At 39.5% G+C, this 20,074-nt stretch overlaps 4 protein-coding genes across 5 annotated transcripts in view; 3 read left to right on the top strand and 1 right to left on the bottom strand.

Annotated features, from left to right (window-relative positions):
• The window catches only part of phf10 (PHD finger protein 10), a 14,317-nt gene extending 12,859 nt beyond the window's left edge, over positions 1-1,458 (top strand). Inside the window, exon 12 of the mRNA XM_010782953.1 lies at positions 446-1,458. Within this exon, the coding sequence (XP_010781255.1) occupies positions 446-543 (98 nt within the window). The 3' untranslated portion in view covers positions 544-1,458. The remainder of the gene's footprint in view (positions 1-445) is intronic.
• Positions 1,459-2,478: 1,020 nt separating this feature from the next.
• psmb1 (proteasome 20S subunit beta 1) lies at positions 2,479-4,826 on the top strand. Its single transcript, XM_010782952.1, has 6 exons — positions 2,479-2,652; positions 3,019-3,126; positions 3,530-3,611; positions 3,781-3,910; positions 4,036-4,142; positions 4,226-4,826. The coding sequence occupies exons 1-6, from the start codon at positions 2,552-2,554 to the stop codon at positions 4,409-4,411; spliced, it is 714 nt and encodes a 237-aa protein (XP_010781254.1). The 5' UTR covers positions 2,479-2,551; the 3' UTR covers positions 4,412-4,826.
• A 1,120-nt stretch (positions 4,827-5,946) lies between these two features.
• Positions 5,947-7,830, bottom strand: psmc3 (proteasome 26S subunit, ATPase 3). Its single transcript, XM_010782949.1, has 2 exons — positions 6,848-7,830; positions 5,947-6,507 (listed from the first exon to the last, which is right to left on the bottom strand). The coding sequence occupies exons 1-2, from the start codon at positions 7,790-7,792 to the stop codon at positions 6,169-6,171; spliced, it is 1,284 nt and encodes a 427-aa protein (XP_010781251.1). The 5' UTR covers positions 7,793-7,830; the 3' UTR covers positions 5,947-6,168.
• A 33-nt stretch (positions 7,831-7,863) lies between these two features.
• On the top strand, positions 7,864-13,706 carry tbp (TATA box binding protein). Of its 2 annotated transcripts, none has more exons than XM_010782951.1 (9): positions 7,864-7,961; positions 9,043-9,263; positions 9,672-9,822; positions 9,974-10,151; positions 10,450-10,537; positions 11,137-11,228; positions 11,395-11,562; positions 11,709-11,803; positions 11,944-12,002. In XM_010782951.1, exons 2-9 carry the CDS (start codon positions 9,210-9,212, stop codon positions 11,985-11,987), a joined length of 870 nt encoding a protein of 289 aa, XP_010781253.1. In that variant the 5' UTR covers positions 7,864-7,961; positions 9,043-9,209; the 3' UTR covers positions 11,988-12,002. The 2 variants fall into 2 exon arrangements, with proteins under 2 accessions (XP_010781253.1, XP_010781252.1); XM_010782950.1 differs by lacking the exon at positions 11,944-12,002 and adding an exon at positions 12,390-13,706 and having other exon boundaries at positions 7,865-7,961.
• The last annotated feature ends 6,368 nt before the right edge of the window (positions 13,707-20,074 follow it).

Below are 20,074 nucleotides of genomic sequence, written 5' to 3'. Positions count from 1 at the left end.
ACACACACACACACACACACACACACACACACACACACACACACACAGACACACACACACACACACACAGAGAGACAGACACATGCATTCAGACAAAACAAGGTTATAACAGTTATGAATGTGGATTTATTTAATTTTTGTTTAGTTAAAACAAAAATATAGTTAAATGTTCAGACTGCAGCTACTAGTTATTGAGTAGCTTAGGTTTTTTTGGAAAGTTTTATTTTTTATATATTTAAGTATAATTTGTTTCTTTTAGCACAATGTATAATGTCTTAGAAATATGTAGTGTTATATAAATACAACTACATGGTTGGAGAACTGTGTAGGAGTGTCTACATCTTTTAATTTGTAACTCTCTTTTACCACACACTTTTTTGTTTGTCTGCTTTAAAAAAAATGTGTTTCTTGTATGGATATTAATAAGTTCTGTCTGTTTCCTCAGGCCTTTGGGTGTGTGAGGTTTGCGACAAAGATTTCACTACACCCAAGAAAAAAGGATCAGCCAAAACACCTAAGAAGTCCAAGTCAGCTCAAAAATGATCGACAGCCTCCTTAAGAATGATACCTCGACCAAATTCTTCTGAAATGTAAATCAAGTAATTTTTTCCATCTGTAAATACACAGGCTGACACTAGAAAAACAAATGTATTTATCTTTCCTGTGACAGCTTTAATGACATCTGTAGAGCATCAGCTTAGAAAAACTCTCTTTCCATCACCAAAACAAACCTTAAGTCGTGTGTGATTATACCTCATGTGTACGTGCTCAGAAACATCAAGATGAATTGGCTTGAGAAAGTAAAGTCTGTTCGGTATAAGACCTCATCCTCCATCCAGCACTGCACTAAATCCTGTGATCTAACCACTAACGGTATAACGGCATTCTTAATTCATTCAAACTGATACATCTTGTGGTTACTGTCTCTCAACATTTCTACAGTGAGAAATGTGTTTCACTGGAACAAGTGGTGCTACTGAGACAATCGAGCTCAACTATGTTATTCTTTGACTTTCAAAACACATTTTTTATGTTTTTGTATTTTTTAGTACCATGTATTTTACGAGGCAGGTCAATAAAGAGCAATCCTATTTAAACAAATGTTTTGAATTATTACATGGTGCTAGTGATTCTGCGTAATCAGATGTAACAGACTTTGGTTCTGGTAGACCTCATGGCTGCAGTAGGTCTTCACATTATTCATTTAGTTTTCAACCCTAACAGAAATTGTAACCACTCACTGTAATTACATTGAACTTAAACATCCATTAGCAATGATTAGCCAACTGATATTTTTGCAGTCAGCTTGAAAGATTATTTTGTATTGTTTTGTATTTAATTTACTCTTTTTTTGTATTGTCACTCAGTAGGCAGTTTGCTTAAGAAACATGTGTTGCTAATAATGTCGTAGTCACTGAATTATGAAGTGTATTTTTAATAAAAGCTACTTAAAACCGACTCATATTAATCTCCTTGCTAATTGTGTACTGTGTTAAATTGAACCTTCAAAGGAGCAACAGAATCTTTAGTGTGCTGAAAAGATTGATGTTTCTGTCTTTGCGTCATGAAAATACAGTTTTATCTGGTACTTTCAATTTATTGGACAAAGTTCTCGAGCAGTGATACAAAACGGCAGCTGGCTGCTCTGGTTGAGCCGCTAATGGTCATTGGATGTTCAAGTAAACTACTTTACTGGAAATTGACTGTACAATTTTTATTATTTTTGCCACCAAGTTGTGAAGGAATGATTCCTCAAACCGGACCTGAGGGGTTCCGGTTCACTTCTCTAGAAGGCAATATTATTTGTAATAATAGATTAGTTTAAAGAATATAACAACTATTTGATTAAAAACTAAAAGTTCCACAAATCGGAGACCAAAGAAATTGGTTGTATACTTTATCTGTTAAATCAAAAATCCTTAGCAAAATTATCAAAGGGCCTCCATATATTCTTAAGTACTCTCTAGTTCTTTCTAACGGTAAACTTGATAACATCCTCATTAACGATTGAGTAGGGCTTTCTATAACAACGCAAATGGCTGCCCTAATAGTAGTGGTGGAGTAACTAAGTACATTACTCAAATTCTCAGGTACTTGTACTTTACCCAGCCAAGTGTTTTCATTTTACACCACTTTACACTTCTATTCTACTACATTTGGAAGCCAATTTAGTACTTTTACTCCACTACATTTATTTGAAAGATGTAATTACTTTATAAATTCAGATTTAGACACACACTGAATTGACACAACTTACATAATTTTACCTAAGTACCTTTTCTTGATGCAGTACTTTAACTTGAAATGCAGTGCTTTTCTAGTGTGGTGTTAGTACTTTTACTCGAGTAAAGAATCGGACAACTTCCTACTATGACTAGAAGTGACATAACTTTTCTCACTGTGATGTCTCGTGCTCTACATCCAAACAGCCTGAGGTGGCGCTGTCGCCCAGGTTACACGTTAACACGCGGGTGACATGACAGTAGAAGAAGAGGCTGCCATATTGCAGTGATACAGCGAGTTTACCGGACTGAATCTTGAACACATCAAAATGCTTTCTTCTCAATCATACCAAGACCCTGGGAAGATGAAAGATTATCATTATTCCGGCCCCGTAGAGCACCGGTTTTCACCATACTCTTTCAACGGAGGGTGAGTGTGACTTTTTAAACCGCTGGCTTGCTAGCCTGCTAGCTAACGTTTACGTTTAACTGCATTATGCTAGCTAGCTAACCAGCTTAGCAAACGATAGGAAACTAAACAAAGGTGAAGTTAATGGAAAGTATGTGAACAGAAAAAGGTCTTTGTCCAGCACATTTAGCATCCTCATTTATTCTATATGCTCAAAAAGGATAAAAGAAAAGATACGTTAGTTTACCTGATACGATTTGCTAATACGACAGTTTCATTTTCGAAACTGTAGCTTAGCTTCCGTTAGCATAGTATCAATAATTTTCCTCTTTGGTGAAGCAGTGTATACGATTAATAAACAAGTGTGTCTGTTGTGTTTTTCTTCAGAACCGTACTAGCTGTTGCTGGTGAAGACTTCGCCATCGTAGCCTCAGACACCAGGTTGAGTGAAGGATACTCAATCCACAGCCGCGACTCGCCAAAATGCTACAAGCTGTAAGTTTGCACTGTCACTCATTCTGCACGTATTTACCCTTTATCCTGCAAACTGTCAGTAAATGAAAGATGGGCAGTTATAGGACACAATCTCAAATTTGAAGTCTATAACTGGTCCCTTTTACCTTTTACTTTCATAGTTATGTTCAACTTCATTAAAAGCCATTATCAGTTGAATTTGGAGTGCAACCACTGAAGTCACTGCTGTTCTGATACAATTCAACCTTTATTTATATAATAATAATAATGCATTTTATTTATATAGCACCTTGCATTCAAACATGCATTCAAAAATGAAAAACAATAAATACAATTTTCTTGGCTGAAATCTCTTTTCATTTCAACATAAGTAATTAAGTGCTTTGACTGTCACTCATTTTTCTGCTTCTCTTTCCACTTACAGGACAGACACCACCGTTATTGGCTGCAGTGGTTTCCATGGTGACTGCCTGACCCTGACAAAAATCATTGATGCCAGACTAAAGGTGGGCTGGTTTAGCAAGGTTTTTGGTTTCACTCTCTCTTTAATCTCCGTCCTAAAATGACCACTTTCAGCTGACTGCAACGTTTTTTTTCTGACAGACCTGCAACAATGTGATGTCCATGTATTAACTCCGTTCTAACTTGAAGTAATGTCCCTGCCCACTCTCTCAGATGTACAAACACTCAAACAACAAGACAATGACCAGCAACGCCATCGCAGCCATGTTGTCCACCATTCTGTACGGCAGGAGGTTCTTCCCCTACTACGTCTACAACATCATCGGAGGACTGGATGAGCATGGTAGGGACTTTAAAGCTGTAAATATTGAGATGAGAAAATGTATTGCTTTTGTATGCATACGCACTCGATTGTGTAAGTAGTATTAACTAGTTCTATTTGAAATATTTCCTGTTTTTGTAATGAAGGCAAGGGAGCAGTGTACAGTTTTGATCCAGTGGGCTCCTACCAGAGAGACACCTACAAGGCCGGAGGATCAGCGAGTGCCATGCTTCAGCCACTTTTGGACAACCAGGTAAAGAATATTAACAATGCAGTGCTCCAGCCAAGTTTCCATAAAGTACTGTAAATTAATGTATGTCTATTTTTTCATCACAGATTGGTTTCAAGAACATGGAGGGTGTGCAGCACATCCCTCTGTCTCAGGAAAGGGCAGTTCAGCTGGTCAAAGATGTCTTCATCTCGGCCGCAGAGAGAGATGTCTACACTGGAGATGCCCTTCGACTCTGCATCATCACTAAGGAGGGCATCAACGAGCAGACTGTACCCCTGAGGAAGGACTGAGGAGGGACGTGTTCTCCTTTCTCCACATTTCCCTGTTGTTTTGGCTCTTTTCAAATTTCTTAATAAAAGGAGTGTTGTTCCAGAATCTGCTTCTTTTGGTGTCTTAGGTCAGGCTTAATCTGGGAAAGCAGATTTCCATTTTTTATATCCATTAACAATCTATATCAGTTGAAAATGACACTTTTCTCCTGCTTTTCAGTTTTCCCCTTCAATTTCTGCTATGAAACATCATTTGTATTGTTTTGGTTAAACATTCTTATTCTAGATCAACACTCCTGTTTATGAGAAGCAAGACACTCTCTTCACTCGATCGCCCCTAGACACTTCCTAATGTTTCAGTTTTTCATTATGTTTTGGAAGGATACATATTCTGCTGTTCTTTTTACATTCTTAATAAATGTAAAGAATTGAAAAAGGATGTCTTGTCTTTCTTTGTGTGGTCTTCACACATGAACACTCCATCTCAGGTTAATATTGTCCTTAAATAATAAAGTAATAGTATTACTACTCGAAACATCTTTATCACAATAGCATCTTTTATACAGAAAGACGCTCACACTGAGATGTTCTAGAATGATACATGTATCCATAAGGTGGACAGTTTAATTTTGCGACTGATAACTCTACTTTCTTTCAGTGGAACCCTCATGTCAAGCTTTTCAAGGCTCTTGATCACATTTAGTACAGGATCTGAAGTGTTATGCAAGTTCATAAATATCCCGCAAACCTCAGATGATTTTCGGTATTTCAACAAATTTCTTTAAAATAGTTTCATTCTGAAGGGAAATTAAATATGATCAATTATGTATACACAGCTTAAGGGGGTTAATTAAAAAGGTTTGAGTCTATTTTTTCTGTTAGTTCATTTATTACAATGCATCATATTCTATAAGATCATGTTTGTAGCGTTACAGTCCAGTGAGAATCACATATCTCTAAAAAGTCTATTTTCCATGAGCTTAGACAGTCCTGTTTTTAACTTAGTGGAGTAGAATTATAAAGTTGTTTTGGAAAGTACATTTAATGTTGTACTTACATACAGTACCTGTTATTGGTTACATAACATCAATAACTTTAGGTGGTGGAAATAATACTGGAAACAAAACTAGTGTATTAGTATAATGGGAAATGTTCATCACCTTGTGAAGTCTAAATGGTTTTCCAAACTAATTAAAATTCAATGTAGCGTCACATTTTGTTGATATAAATGGTTATGTTTTCAAGATTCAAAGGTTTATTTTCATAACATACAATACATACAACTATGGTGTAATTATGTAATGAATTAAAAACATACAGTAGTTTTATATTTCTGTATAACTGTTCAAATGTGTATACAGTGACCATTAGTAAGTTGTCTTGTTTTACATTTCCCTGCAGTACACTAAGGCTGCCTCTGCTCATGAGTGACTAATAAACAAACATTTATCCAAACAACTTTGTGGTGCGTCTAATGTTGGTGGATTTTCTAGCACTATTTTAATATGCTTAATGTTTTTTCTCAATAAAACCAAGGTTTTAAAAACCAATAAAACTTTAAGAAGAATAACGATTTTATTATATTATTCTGCGCCACCTGGAAATGTGAAAATACTATCCGTCTTATCAGGGCTAAGCAAGAAGAAACACAACACTTACGGACATTTTATTTATTTGTATTAACCCAAGTTAAATCAGCAACTGTAACAAGTGTTTACCCAACAACTGTTTTAATAATCAAAGACTCTCTCACACAAAAACAGACACAGACAGTGTCCTTAGGCGTAGTACTGCAGGTTGGCCTTTTTCTTGGCTTGGACCTCCAGGATTCCCTCCATGTAGTCCTCGTGGTTCAGCTCTGTGGCCCCGCGGCGCAGCGCGATCATGCCGGCCTCCACACACACCGCTTTGGCCTGGGCTCCGTTGAAGTCGTCGGTGCAGCGAGCCAGCTCCTCGTAGTTGACGTCGGGGCTGACGTTCATCTTGCGGGAATGAATCTGCATGATGCGAGCTCTGGCCTCTTCGTTTGGCATGGGGAACTCGATCTTTCTGTCCAGACGTCCTGAACGGAGCAGCGCAGGGTCCAAGATGTCCACTCTGTTGGTGGCAGCAATAACCTAGAAAAAAACATGTTATGTAGTTAACCTATAAAGTAATAACAAGGTGGCAATTAAAAAGAAAGGAAACTTGGTGCTTAACTTTGTCAAGTAGAATAAACTTAGACTGTTTTAGGATTTCATAACACTTTTTGGATGTGTGGTTTGTGAAAACATGTATTGTATCCATATTTTAATGGTTATCATTGTGTTCATTCTTATTTAACTACAGAGCTCCCATTTCTCCTAGAATGATACTGTAAATGTATTGTAACTTCTTTAATACTAGAGAATGTCAATTTAAATACTGTTTCTACACATACAAAGTTAATTACAGGTGTTTTCTTGGCCGCATATTTACCTTGACCTGCATGTTGGGCTGGAATCCATCCAGCTGGTTGAGCAGCTCCAGCATGGTCCTCTGCACCTCTCTGTCTCCGGCCTTCTCGCTGTCGAACCTCTTGGTACCGATGGCGTCCAGCTCATCGATGAAGATGATGGATGGGGCTTTCTCTTTGGCCAGGGCGAAGGCATCTCTCACCAGCTTGGCTCCATCTCCGATGAACATCTGGACCAGCTGTGGACCGGCCAGCTTCAGGAAGGTGGCTTTGGTCTGGGCGGCGCAGGCCCTGGCCAGGAGGGTCTTTCCGGTACCAGGTGGTCCGTACATCAGCACTCCTTTGGGTGGCTGGATGCCCAGGTTTTCAAACTTCTCCTTGTGGTTCATGGGCAGGACAATGGCCTCCACCAGCTCCTGGATCTGCTTGTCCAGCCCTCCTATGTCGCTGTACTGCTCTGTGGGGCGCTCGTCCACCTCCATGGCCTTGACTCTGGAGTCATACTCGGTAGGAAGGGTCTCCAGGATCAGGTAGGAGTCCTTGTTGACACCAACCAGGTCTCCGGGCTTCAGCTTCTCCGCGTCCACTAGCCCGATCACCGGCAGGAAGTAGGTCTGTCGAGTGGAAGTTTTAATAACAGCACATTTTCCTTTCCTCTGGGAGTCCAGGTCCACATTAGCCCCGTCCTCCTCCTGGTCGTTGGGGTCCACATCCAGCAGCTCGATCACGTTAGACACAAGGTACGGCAGCGTTTTGTTCACCTTTATCTTCTCCGTGTTTTCCTTGATTTTATCCTTCATAGCTTGCAGTTCGTGGGTCACACGCAGCACCTCGCTCTTCATGATCTTTATCTCACTGTCGAGGAGACGAGTCCGCTGAACTATCTCGTCTGTGGACATTTTTAACACTTCTTCGCCGATTCCATCCTCGACTTCGTCCCAAACTGATTTGTCACTCAGCGACGCCATCTTTGCTCTGTCTGCCGTGAACTGTGACACAGCGGGAAATAAAGGTTCTACTTCCGGAAGTAGCCGACAGCACTCATGAGCGCCGAAGAAGCACTGCAGCAAGACCGAGGATGAAGCGAGCCTGAAGCTGAATTCATTCACTCCGTGTGGTGGTTTGAACTGCGAGTGTGTGCGTATAAGTTACCTGGCAATGTACTGCGGTGCACTGGCATATCTCTAACTTATTTTCAGTTCTATTTTAGCGCACTAATTCACTGCTTTCACTCTGAGTATCATTAGCTAGTGATGCTAATACTAGCTCTGCGGCTAACTTCAGCTAGCCAGAATGTTGATGTGTTTCATTTGGAGGCTGTCAAGACACACTCATAGAAGACTTATTTGCGTATAAACATATTTGTCACCCATATTTTTCTCATTATCCACTCAAAGGGCACACAATGCATCGGGTTAAAGCATGAAATAACGAGCTTAAGTGACGTTAATGTACGATAAAGCTAAATGTGATGATTAGCAAGCAGTGAGTGTCTTCGCGCCACTGCTGCAGGATGCACACATTGTTTCATTTTATCTGCAACATTATGCACTTTTGTTAAATAATGACCAGTTATCAGTGGTGGACGAGGTATTTAGATATATGACATATATATAGATGGTACTTGAGTAACAGGTCTCGTATTTGCACCACGGTCCACACAGGACAAGTTAAACACCTGCGTTCAAAATGTTACTCACATACTCAACATATTAGCATTTACTTGTATGAAAAGTACACATTTCTGCACAATGGCCCATTTCAGAATAGTATGTAGTATATTATCAAACAATTATTCTACATGCATTTATGCGTTCATTGCTTTATAGTTGCATCAGGTAAAGGACGACCTTGGTTTTACTTGGCTATATATACTGCTTGTTGTGTGAATTTCACCAAGGGATCAATTATTATAAGTTATATTCTAACCTTGAAACCTGAAAAATCATTATGTATTGTGTATATATAGTTATATGTATATATTAACATAAAGACATATTTAAATCTTAAAAATAAGTATATGTATGTAGAGTGGTACAAAAAAAGCCAATACTTGCCTCTGAACTGTATTAGGAAATTGAAATACTTATGTTGAATACAAATACGTTGAAAACTGTACTTAGTAAGTACAGTATTTGAGTTATTGTACTTGGTTACCTTCCAACACTGCCAGTATTAAGCATTGTCTGAGTAAACCTTTGTTTTTACTGTTTTCCAGGCCTGACAGCCAGACAGAAGAAACAAGAAGAGGGTGTTTTTCTGAGTCCAGTCCACCGTGGTTTTTCTACTATAAAAAAAAGACTGAAGACGCACAACTTTGCACCTTCTGTCTAAAATAAATTCCTGCTCTCGGGTGGCAGTGAACTCACGTGAGGAGCTGCAGAGATGGACCAGAACAACAGTTCAGCCAGTCCCTTCCAGGGACTGGCCTCCCCTCAGGTAGGTTTAAAATTGTTACTAATATTTTCTTCTCACCTGGATGATCCCCCAGTTTACCATCACCATCGTCTTATGTCCCATTTGGAAGCTTTAGCATTGCAATTACAATTTATTTATATTTAATGGCAATTTAATATAGATTTTAAAGTTCACAAGTTGCCTGAGCTCGGAGAATGCAAACATCCTGACTCAACTATTTTCTGGTATTACCATACTTGTAAAATATCTGGAAATAAATAATAGTGCTCTGTTAATTCAGACCCAGAGTTGTGCTCTTGCTTTAACAGGTCACATAGCTGGCAGACAACATTTTGAAAAACTGTTGCATTTTCTATTGTCAGTATAGTAAGTGCTACTTATGTTGCTTTTCTAACTCAACCTCATATTTTTGGTCTTGTCCTTGTGCAGGGTGCCATGACCCCAGGCATGCCTATCTTCAGTCCCATGATGCCCTATGGCTCAGGTCTGACACCTCAGCCCGTCGTGGCCAACAGTTTGTCTATACTGGAGGAACAGCAGAGGCAACAGCAGCAGCAACAGGCACAGCAGGCAAACGCAGGTAAACACACATTCTCAATCCTTTAACCATAATCTCATATCCCTAGAATTGGTGTTCTTCAGATATTTGCTGAGAATAGAAAATGCTCATCAAAGTCCGATCCAAAGTGGTGGTATATTATAGAGAATAAAATATGGTCTCTGTTCTCCAGGTCTTCCTGGAACGTCAGGGCTAACCCCTCAGCTTTACCATTCCCAGACGGTTGCAGGCTCGACCACCACAGCGCTGCCAGGGAACACCCCGCTCTACAACACCCCGCTGACCCCCATGACCCCCATCACACCGGCAACACCTGCCTCAGAGAGCTCTGGAATAGTACCACAGCTACAGTATGTTTCATATCCAATACAAACAATGGTCAAAGTTTCAGTATGTCCAATTTATGTCAATGCCACTTGAAATATAATCTAGCAAATACAAAAACTTTTCACTTTTTATGTTGTGCTATTTTAGCCAGCTGTTATCGTTGAAGTTTTGTTTAAACATTGCTATAGGTAAATATATACATTTAGAATTCAAACTACATTGACATTATTTTGGACTTAACCTTGTTACAGAGCTATTGACTAAACGGTTTGCCTTTGTCTCTTTCTCTGTTTCTTACCTTTTTTGTTCTTCTACTTTTAGAAACATAGTATCTACTGTAAATCTGGGCTGTAAACTGGATTTGAAGACCATTGCCCTGAGAGCCAGGAATGCAGAGTACAACCCAAAGGTGAAACTGACTAACACTTCATATCTGATCAGCCCCATGCTGCTCATAAAGGTCACCTGTGGGCTTTTAAGTACAATTTCTGAAATCCCTGTAAACCCAGAAAGTGGCCGACTGTAAAGGCTTACTGCACAGGGAACAAATCCGGTTCCACTTGCATGTTGTTTAATTTACTTGTGTAATTATTTGAGCAACTTTAAAATGTTTGGATCCTAATGTGTCCACTAAATGATACCAGTGTTTAGGTGCTTGCAGAGCCCTGGCACTTGATCTCAATTACATGCCTTTCCTGTAATGACATGTCAAATTGTCTGCTGTGAAAAAGGTCCACTATCGATGCTCACTGACCTATGTCAGGAGGCTGCACGTGCACAGTTAGTACGACCCATAGTGTCCCATTCATGGGAAATCCACCAGGGTACAGGGAGTGTCTTTGATCATTCCCTGATCCTTCCTCTAGTACTGATATACTGCCAACATGTCTGTTATACAAAAACACCACAACTCAATGGTCCAAATGTTATTAATGCTAAACATCCCACACAACTGTATCTGTGTTGAAGCGCTGCTGGTGTTTAATAATTGTCTCTTCATTCTCGTAGCGTTTTGCTGCGGTCATCATGAGAATACGAGAACCCAGGACCACGGCTCTCATCTTCAGCTCTGGGAAGATGGTCTGCACGGGAGCCAAGAGGTCAGAAAATGAGTTATTTGCTGATCTTTCATGTGCTGAGTTTAAAAAAAGACTGATTTAGAACTTATGGATTTCTCCAATAGGGATGTTAGCCTTCCCCTGTTTTCCATTTAAAGTGTTCTACCTTGATTATAATCCATCCTGTATTGACTTTTCTTTTCTCCAGTGAGGAGCAGTCGAGGTTAGCTGCCAGAAAATACGCTCGTGTGGTGCAGAAGCTCGGCTTTCCTGCTAAGTTCTTGGATTTTAAGATTCAGAACATGGTGGGAAGCTGCGATGTGAAGTTCCCCATTCGACTGGAGGGATTAGTCCTCACACATCAGCAGTTTAGCAGGTAATTTCTGATTGTTTCATTTATTTGGGCAGCTAAAACACAAGGTCCCACATGTTGGCCTTCTTGTAGAGCCCCAGCATATGATGGCTGCGTTGTGAGGTTTCAGTCAGGGAAATGGTTAAAAGCAAGTGATTGGTCTGTTTCAGCTACGAACCGGAGCTGTTTCCAGGACTGATTTACAGAATGATCAAACCCAGAATCGTCCTGCTCATCTTTGTTTCTGGGAAAGTTGTACTCACAGGTAAGACTCTGCTAATGGCTTTACTTCACTTATACTAGTTTATATTTCTGTGCCAATGCAAAGATGCCTGTTCGAATCAGATGGATTAATTGTCAAAGTCAGCTTTATTGTCAACATTTCTACATGTGTTATACATACAGAAATCTTGAAATACCGTTTCTCGCAGTCCCCCAGAGTGACATAATGAATAAAGTCCAGGTCCATTTGGGCAGGGGGGGAGGCAAGGTGGAGAGGTCAGAGGCAGGGAGAGGAGGGGAGACCGCCTGGTGGAAGAAGCTGTTCCTCAGCCTGGTGGAGCTCGAGCGGAGGTTGCGGCAGGAAGAGAATTGGCCTGTGTATTTAATAACTGATGTTGATGATGCCTATAAATCATGTGCGATTCCAATTCCTTATATCATGGGACAACTGGGATTTTTTTTTTAGGGTAATGCATATAATATCAATGAATGTTAAAATGTAATGTTAATACTTAGTGCATCTTATTTCATAATGTCTATGGGAATAAAGGTTGCTTCTTTCAGCCTTGTGTTTTTTTGCCGCTGTATCTTATTGTTATGAATGATATCTGTATTGTTTTGTTTTCAAGGCGCCAAAGTGAGGGGAGAGATCTACGAAGCGTTTGAAAACATCTATCCCATCCTGAAAGGCTTCCGCAAGACAACGTAGAACCTGCAGCTCCTTCTCTTACCTTTTTATCTCCCCAACTCCAACTTTTTTTCATCAGACTTTTTTAAAATTCACAAGTGGACTGCTGTAACGGCTGTTGTAACGGCTGTTGTACAGGGATGTGATTTTATTTTTATTTTTTATTTTCTTTTCTGGTCCTGGTGTTTCAAAGGATTGGAAAACAGGACGTCAACGTTGCTGTGATTTGATCACAAGTGATGTCATATTTTGCTCGCAGACCTCCATATATTTGACCTTTTTTCCCACGTTTTTTGTTGTGTGGATCACATCCCTGACTGTACATAAGACTGTAAAGAAATGTAAAAAGCGCTGATTTGAAGAGAAGCAGTCTGGCTAGGACTGTTTATTTTAAGCCATTTTAAATAGTTTTTGTATGTTGCATTTTTATAAATTGTTCACTCTGTTCCCAAAATGTTTCGAGATTTGTTCGGGTTTGTCTGCCCCACATTCCTTTTAACAGTATTTACTAAGGTTTCTGTCTATCTCAAGTCAATGAGATCATCTTGATATCTTTTGCAAATCAATCAGTTATTGGTTTAGCTTGGTCATCATTTATTTACATGCTGTAATCAGAATTCCCTCTAAATTCCCGCATTTCAACATTGGTAGAATAGCCATGTCAGTTAAGACGTATCCGAAGGCTGTGGCTCTTACTTTTAAGTGGATGCTCTTAATTATTTTTATTGAAATCCTCCCGCTAAAGTTGTCATCAAGTTGTTGGTTAGTTCTTTGAGATTTGTGGCACTTGGGGTCAGTAACATTTGTACTTGTAGATCAACCAGAACTTAAACGTGAAGAAGGAGGCTGTTGGTCCTTAAGGAGACGGCATCTCCTTTCTTAAAGTCTTGTATTCACATATTGCCTCTTTCATCCACAAGCACTAAAATATGATGACAGATAATCAATTAATTGTGTTGCCATGTTTATGTTCTATTTTTACATTTGTTTGGCCATTCAAAAGTATATTTAAAAAGATATTTTTTTCATAGGGGATTGTGAATTTCCCTCGGTCTGTGCTGCTTGCTCAGCTGACCTGTCTGAAGCAGAAGAGGTTAGAGAATTACGCTAAACTACATTTAGTAATAATGAATCCATCCTTCTGACTGAGCTCAGCAGCGGCTTAGCAGGAGACCAGGAAGCCCTGTCACATCTCGATGATATTGTGTTTATAACAACATTGTTAATGTGCTGCACTGCATTAATAAATGTGTACATACAGGCTCTTGTTTTGGTGGTGCCTTTATTTCATCATTTGAATGTGATGTTCATTTGTCGTTTTACTGTCTAATCTTCTATTTGCCAAATCAGGTAACCCTGTGTTTTGGCACACAATGTTCTCGCTACATGACTGACAAAGCAGTATTATTAGCTGGATCTGAGCTCTCCTGGTTAAACGGATCCATCTAGTGAGCAGTGTGTATCATTGCTTTAGGATCCAGAAGAACTTTTTCTCCCAGTCGACAATTATTTTTCATTTAATGCTCATTAAATTAAACGAAAACATGAGGAATACAATAAGTAACACTGTTTTCTAATACACTTCAAATATGTGAATACAGATTAGCAGTACTAAGTATTTTGATAACAATTTTTTCTTTATTTTCTTAGAGCTAGTATAAGGGATCATTTCACACTTCGAGTATCAAAAATCATGATAAACACAATTTAAACTTACTTTCACTTTCCAAATAATTGACAGTTTTTTTTATTCAGGGCCCCACACTCAACAGGTTTCAAATGATGTATGCCTCTGTTCAAGATAAAGCAGCAACAATTCAACTGACCCATATTTCCCATGATGTCAAACACACAAAATCTAAAGTGTTCATCCAGTCATATTAAAAAAAAAATCACTTAGCATTTAAGTGTCATACGAATTGTATGTGATCAACATCAAGGGAACATGTAAATGAAATCCTGTGAGCAGATTTATTTGAATATAGAACCTGCTGGAGACTTTTGAATTCTTAAAGATAAAGTATTTATCAGAGCAATGCATTGATTACAGGTTTAAATCGGTGTGTATTGCCACCACCAATATTGAAGATTCTGCCTATGTGACTTACAAGACATAAATAGACGGTTTACAATCAGTCATTCTCTACCAATCTCTCCGTGAAGATGATCTTGACAAAAGCTTCTTTACTTTAGTCACAAGTTACATTGTATTTATTTAAAGTCACATGCATGCCGCACATTATACAGGGATGCAGTCAGTAGCATCTGTGAATATCTAATTTAAGGGCACTATGTCACTTTTGTGTGTGTGTATTTTGTGCCTGTGTAACCCACTCCTCATGTCCTTGTGTTCACTTGACAGAGTGAGTCAGCCCTGTCTTTATAAAGCCAGCTGCCCTTGACTAGTCAGTCTTGGAGCCAGAGTTTGAAATATGACTGTGAGAGAGACAGTGACCATAGGTCATGACCATAGACTGTATATATAAAGGTCATGACCCAGTGAAATATGGTTTGTATGTATCCCAAATCTGACCATTGATACACCCTGTGTCATGTAACTCAGTCGAAATATGAGCCAGATAATCCGTATTGGGTAACGTCATCAATAATGGTATAAAAAAAACGGGAATGCACAGGCATTGTTTCTACACTGTATTGTTTCTTAAAGGTACGGTAGGTAACAATGGAGAACCAGCTCGAGTAAACTAGAATTTGAAAGCACACAACCGAAAAAATCTGCCCCTTCCTTCAGACTTCCTTACAGAGCCCCTCCTCCAACACGCACATGACCAATGAGGGCACGAGATAAGTTTGTGCACGAGATGGAAGGCTGACAGACAGGTAGGCCATCCAATTATCTGCGGGCCGAGGCAGATAATTGGACTTGCTTTTTACAGCGCCACGGCTTTCACAGATGAAATATTTGTATATATTTATTGTCAAAGCATTTAGTTTATTCATTGCTATCGGGATGTTAAGAGCATTCCATGGAATATTTAACATAAGTGTGTCTGAAGTGAATTACCGACCCTACCTTTAAGCTGATTCGTTACCGAGCGGATATGAGCACCATGTGAAGCTGATTTTGATATGTTGTGAAAACAAGTCTTTATTAACAATATTATTAGTGTACAATAACATACATCAGAAAATGTCTATTTACGTTAAAAAGTATTTGGACCATCATGAGACACTTAAACTGTCAAGTGAGTTAAACAGCAGTTATTAAGATGAATTGAATTTATAAATTCTGTTATAATGCATTTACAAAAATATATTTATATATATTTTTAAATGTATTAAACAATAATGAACAATACAAAATAAACGTTCATTTAAAAAAAACTGATATAACTGTGTTCTATTAGGAGTTAGTTAATATGTCTAATATTGAATAATTCTTGATTAAGTTTGATAAAATCTGTAACGGATTTTAAAGTGTGTTTAAAAGTGATTTTAACTAATGTGAATGATGGAAAACAACAGCATCATCTGGTAAAATTAAGGGCCTGCTGCCATCTAGTGGTTGAGTCCTGAATCTCCACCAAAGATTAACCAGCAACAACATATGAGTAATGTAGGAGTGGCAAGGCTTGACCTGCTGTTTGTTGATCAATTCATGTCGTCTTCTTCTGTTTGATTTAATGTTGAGTACGTAGTTGTGCAGCACTCCCACCGCCACAACGAAGAACCCTGTCACAGTTGCTAACACACACAAATCTCACATAAAGCATACTTATTTTAAACCCACACTCAAAGACCAAAACCTCAGCTCAAATCTCCAAAACTCTAAACACATTTTCAGCTCTGCACCCAATTTGCAATTTTTACAAAACACTGCACACGGTTCTCTGAGTAAGAAACAGAAATCTGACATTTTCAAAACACTGCCATAAAAATGCTACACACATGAACCAATGAACAAATACTATGCCAAATGCAACCCGGTATCACGGCAAGACGTGAACATGTGACGATTTACCATGCTGGGAGACGAGACGTGAAGATGTCACGATTTCGTCCCTTCAAACGTGACAGTTACACGGTATTGTTAACATGGCCCAACCAGTGGAGATATACCCGGAAATGCCAAGCAAATGCTACCCCGACGGTCGGTTGTTATTGTCAATATTAATATAATAATGATTTATTTTTTAATAGTCACACTCGATTACCCTGATGTTCTTGTTGCCCTAGCTGGTCGAGTAAATCCCCGTCAACAAGCGCTCCTGGCCCCAGCCGTGTGCATCACGGTTTAGTGTCCCCTTTTTGGTTTTCCTTATGTCATGAGCTTCTTGCAGTGTTATTAATTACAACCTTTAACGTATGCAGCGTTTCATGGAACGTTGTTAATGTTCGGCCACCGTAGTTTTACACCTAACGTGATGACGTAATTCCTGGCGTCGTTCGAAGAGCCTTGATGTTTTATGACGTAATGAGTAATGTCATCTTCCCTGCAAGAGACTCACACATCTGAATTCGAAGTAGGCTACTCCCGGCTTTGTAAGACTTAGTTTGTTCAGAGAGACTGTAGCTTTTGAAAAGACAGGAAGTAAGAAAAGATACAAACTTTAACATTTTCGATTTAATTTAAACATTAGGCTAAAAGTTTAATAAATTCGAACTCCAGGAACAACAGCAACTGTAGGTTGCACACACAAAACAACTAAAGGCAGCTTTATAATTCAAGTATAATTCAAATTTGCTGCTGAAACTCAATTGTTTAATTTAGACACATTTCTCAAAATGGAGAGAACTGAATATTATAGCAAATTCCAGCTCAAGGTTGCAGAAGATGCGTCAAAATATAAGCAGGAGCTGTTTGCTAAAGAACTGCTCTCACAAAGCCTCGAACTACAGTCTATGCAGTCTGAAAATAATATTCTAAAGGCAACTATTGAAGAAAACAAGGATGAATTAAAAAAGAAGCTAGAGTATATTAAGGACCTTCTTGACGAGAAAAAATCTTGGAACAAAGAAAGTGGAGACGCAGATGCAGAGTCAAAAATCTTTGAGCTGCAGCAATCAATTGTCACTAAGGACACCCAATTTGAGGAACAGAAAAAAGAACTCATTGCAAAGTATGAGTCTCTCATACGGAGAAGCTCAGCAGAGTTTGAAGAAAATGAGAGGAATCTGCTGGCAACGCATACGAGGGAAATAAGCAGGATTTTGGGAGAGAAAAATGAAAAACTAGATAAAATATTGCAAGAGAAGTTGCAAGAATGTGAAGCTGATGTGTTAAAGGAGACGAATAAAGTCCTTCAGAAGGAAAAAGAGATGGCGAACTTAAGAGAGGCAATGGCCGCTGAAATCAAGACCGGTATTTTTCATAAAAGATTAGGTGCAAATGTGGAAAGTCTTATGGGCAAGAAACGCCAGGAGGACCTAGTTGAAAGACTGAGGAAAGAAGTAATGAAACTACGTGCGCAGCCGGATTTAACTAATGATTTGGTTAAGTCACATAAACAATGCGAGCATCTCAAGATGATTATTAAAAGAAAAAATACGGAAATATTAAATTTAAAAAAGGATGAAAAATTATTGGTAGACGATTTGACAAATGAAAAGGACCGAAACCTTATTACAAATCTTAAATTAGAGAAAGAGAAGGAGAAATCCAGGTTATTGGACCAAAACTTCAGAATCGCCGAGACTGAACACAGGAAGACCAGGGCAAGGCTGAACCAGAACATGAATGAAAACAAGGTACTGAAAGGAAAGGTCTTAGATCTATACTCTCAACTCAGGGGCTGTCAGCCACTCTTGATCAAAGAGCGCGCAAAAAACCAAATCATGGCAAACTGCATCATGCGCTGTAAGGAAGATATACAAGCAGTGGCTGATATCACTCACCCCAAGAAGCTTATTATCGGTGTTGCTCGCCTCAAAGCACAGCACGTAGATGGCGATGACAGAGTGCCAATGGAGGAAAACACGAGGACAGGGTATCGTCATATGGTTGATGGTTTGATGCGTAAGGTTAAAGGTTTGACAAAGGTTCACACAGCCGATGCCAAGCTAGTGGAACGCATCAAGGAAGAGGTTAACTGTTTTAATCAAAGAAAGATTGACTTGTGTGTTGAAAAAACCAACACCATCAACGAGTCAACACGCGAGATCTGGAAGCTAAAAGAAAAACTCAGAATCACGGAAAAGCTTCTTGAAAGAGCAACAGACACAACACCGAAGAGGGTGGACTCGTGGTTAGACGAAAAGTACCTGAGAAAAACCAAAAGTGTTTCAGAGGAAATGTTGTTTTTAGAGGAAACAATGGTTTCAGATGAAACAATGGGACACTTCCCCCGAGGGAAAAGGATAAATGTGACTTCTGAAAACTATTCACATGAGGATAATGACCTTCCAACTATTTACCTGTAAGTTGTAACTTGCGTACGGGTTTTCTCCGGGTTTTCTCCGGGTTTTGTCCCGCATCACTATAGGCTATATTGCAAAAAAACAAAACAACTGTCAGACTGAGTAGATCTGAACTTCAACCCACTCCTCAAAACAGTAGGGAACAACCTTTAATCGTTGGATGAACTTCCCAATATCGACCATATAGGTATAGTGCTGCGTATGTAAGGGTTTTCTCCAGGGTTCGCTCCGCGTTTCGTCCCGCATCAGTATTTGTGTCAGACAAATACAGTGTAAAAAAACTGTTAGAGTAAGCTAATCTGATCTCCAACCCACTCCTCAAAAACAGTAATAATAATATCTTTGATTTATTTATTTTATTTACACACGACATCTATCGCAAGTCTGTCCGTCCTGGAAGAGGGATCCCTCCTCTGTTTCTCTCCCTGAGGTTTCTTCCATTTTTCCCCCGTTAACTGTGGTGTTTTTCTGGAAGATTTTCATTGTCCAATGTGTGGGTCTAAGGACAGAGGGAGTCGTTTGCGTATTCATATTCATTACATTACATTACATTGCATTTAGCTGACGCTTTTATCCAAAGCGACTTACAATAAGTAGGCCTACATACGACCAGGAAGATACAACCTTGAAGAAAACAGAATCCTATAAGTACATCAGGGTTCATAGAGCCAAACATTTCAAGTGCTACTCAACTGGCATTTAAAAAGTACCAGCCCTTTATTTAGTATATAAGTGCTCTGTTAATAATTCTATTGCTCGAAGTGGAGTCGAAAGAGATGAGTTTTCAGTCTGCGCCGGAAGATGTGCAAGCTATCTGCTGTCCTGATGTCAATGGGGAGCTCATTCCACCATTTTGGAGCCAGGATAGCAAACCCACGTGTTTTCGCTGATGGGAACTTGGGTCCCCCTCGCAGTGCGGGTGCAGCGAGCTGTTTGGCTGATGCAGAGCGGAGTGCATGTGCTGGGGTGTACAGTTTAACCATGTCCTGGATGTAGGAAGGGCCAGATCCATTCACAGCATGGTACGCAAGTACCATTGTCTTGAAGTGGATTCTAGCAGTTACCGGAAGCCAGTGAAGGGAGCGGAGGAGCGGCGTGGTGTGGGAAAATGTCGGAAGGTTGAAGACCAGACGAGCCGCTGCATTCTGGATGAGCTGCAGAGGTCGGATGGCACATGCAGGTAGACCAGCCAGGAGGGAGTTGCAGTAGTCTAGGCGTGAGATGACGAGAGCCTGGACCAGAACCTGC

Source organism: Notothenia coriiceps, unplaced genomic scaffold, assembly GCF_000735185.1.
Source record: "Notothenia coriiceps isolate Sejong01 unplaced genomic scaffold, NC01 NC01_scaffold00024668, whole genome shotgun sequence".
In the NCBI taxonomy this organism is placed as follows: domain Eukaryota; kingdom Metazoa; phylum Chordata; class Actinopteri; order Perciformes; family Nototheniidae; genus Notothenia; species Notothenia coriiceps.
This window is presented reverse-complemented; position numbering and strand designations above follow the sequence as displayed.

Bases quoted from the DNA above. Each gene is read 5' to 3' on its own strand.
- psmc3 (XM_010782949.1), bottom strand. From the start codon at position 7,792: ATGGCGTCGCTGAGTGACAAATCAGTTTGGGACGAAGTCGAGGATGGA. The intron at 6,508-6,847 runs GTAAATATGCGG...GTTTTTTTCTAG, and splicing joins AGCCCAACATGCAGGTCAAG to GTTATTGCTGCCACCAACAG.
- psmb1 (XM_010782952.1), top strand. From the start codon at position 2,552: ATGCTTTCTTCTCAATCATACCAAGACCCTGGGAAGATGAAAGATTAT. The intron at 3,911-4,035 runs GTAGGGACTTTA...TTTGTAATGAAG, and splicing joins CGGAGGACTGGATGAGCATG to GCAAGGGAGCAGTGTACAGT. The intron at 4,143-4,225 runs GTAAAGAATATT...TTTTCATCACAG, and splicing joins AGCCACTTTTGGACAACCAG to ATTGGTTTCAAGAACATGGA.
- tbp (XM_010782950.1), top strand. From the start codon at position 9,210: ATGGACCAGAACAACAGTTCAGCCAGTCCCTTCCAGGGACTGGCCTCC. The intron at 10,538-11,136 runs GTGAAACTGACT...TCATTCTCGTAG, and splicing joins ATGCAGAGTACAACCCAAAG to CGTTTTGCTGCGGTCATCAT. The intron at 11,804-12,389 runs GTAAGACTCTGC...TTTGTTTTCAAG, and splicing joins TGGGAAAGTTGTACTCACAG to GCGCCAAAGTGAGGGGAGAG.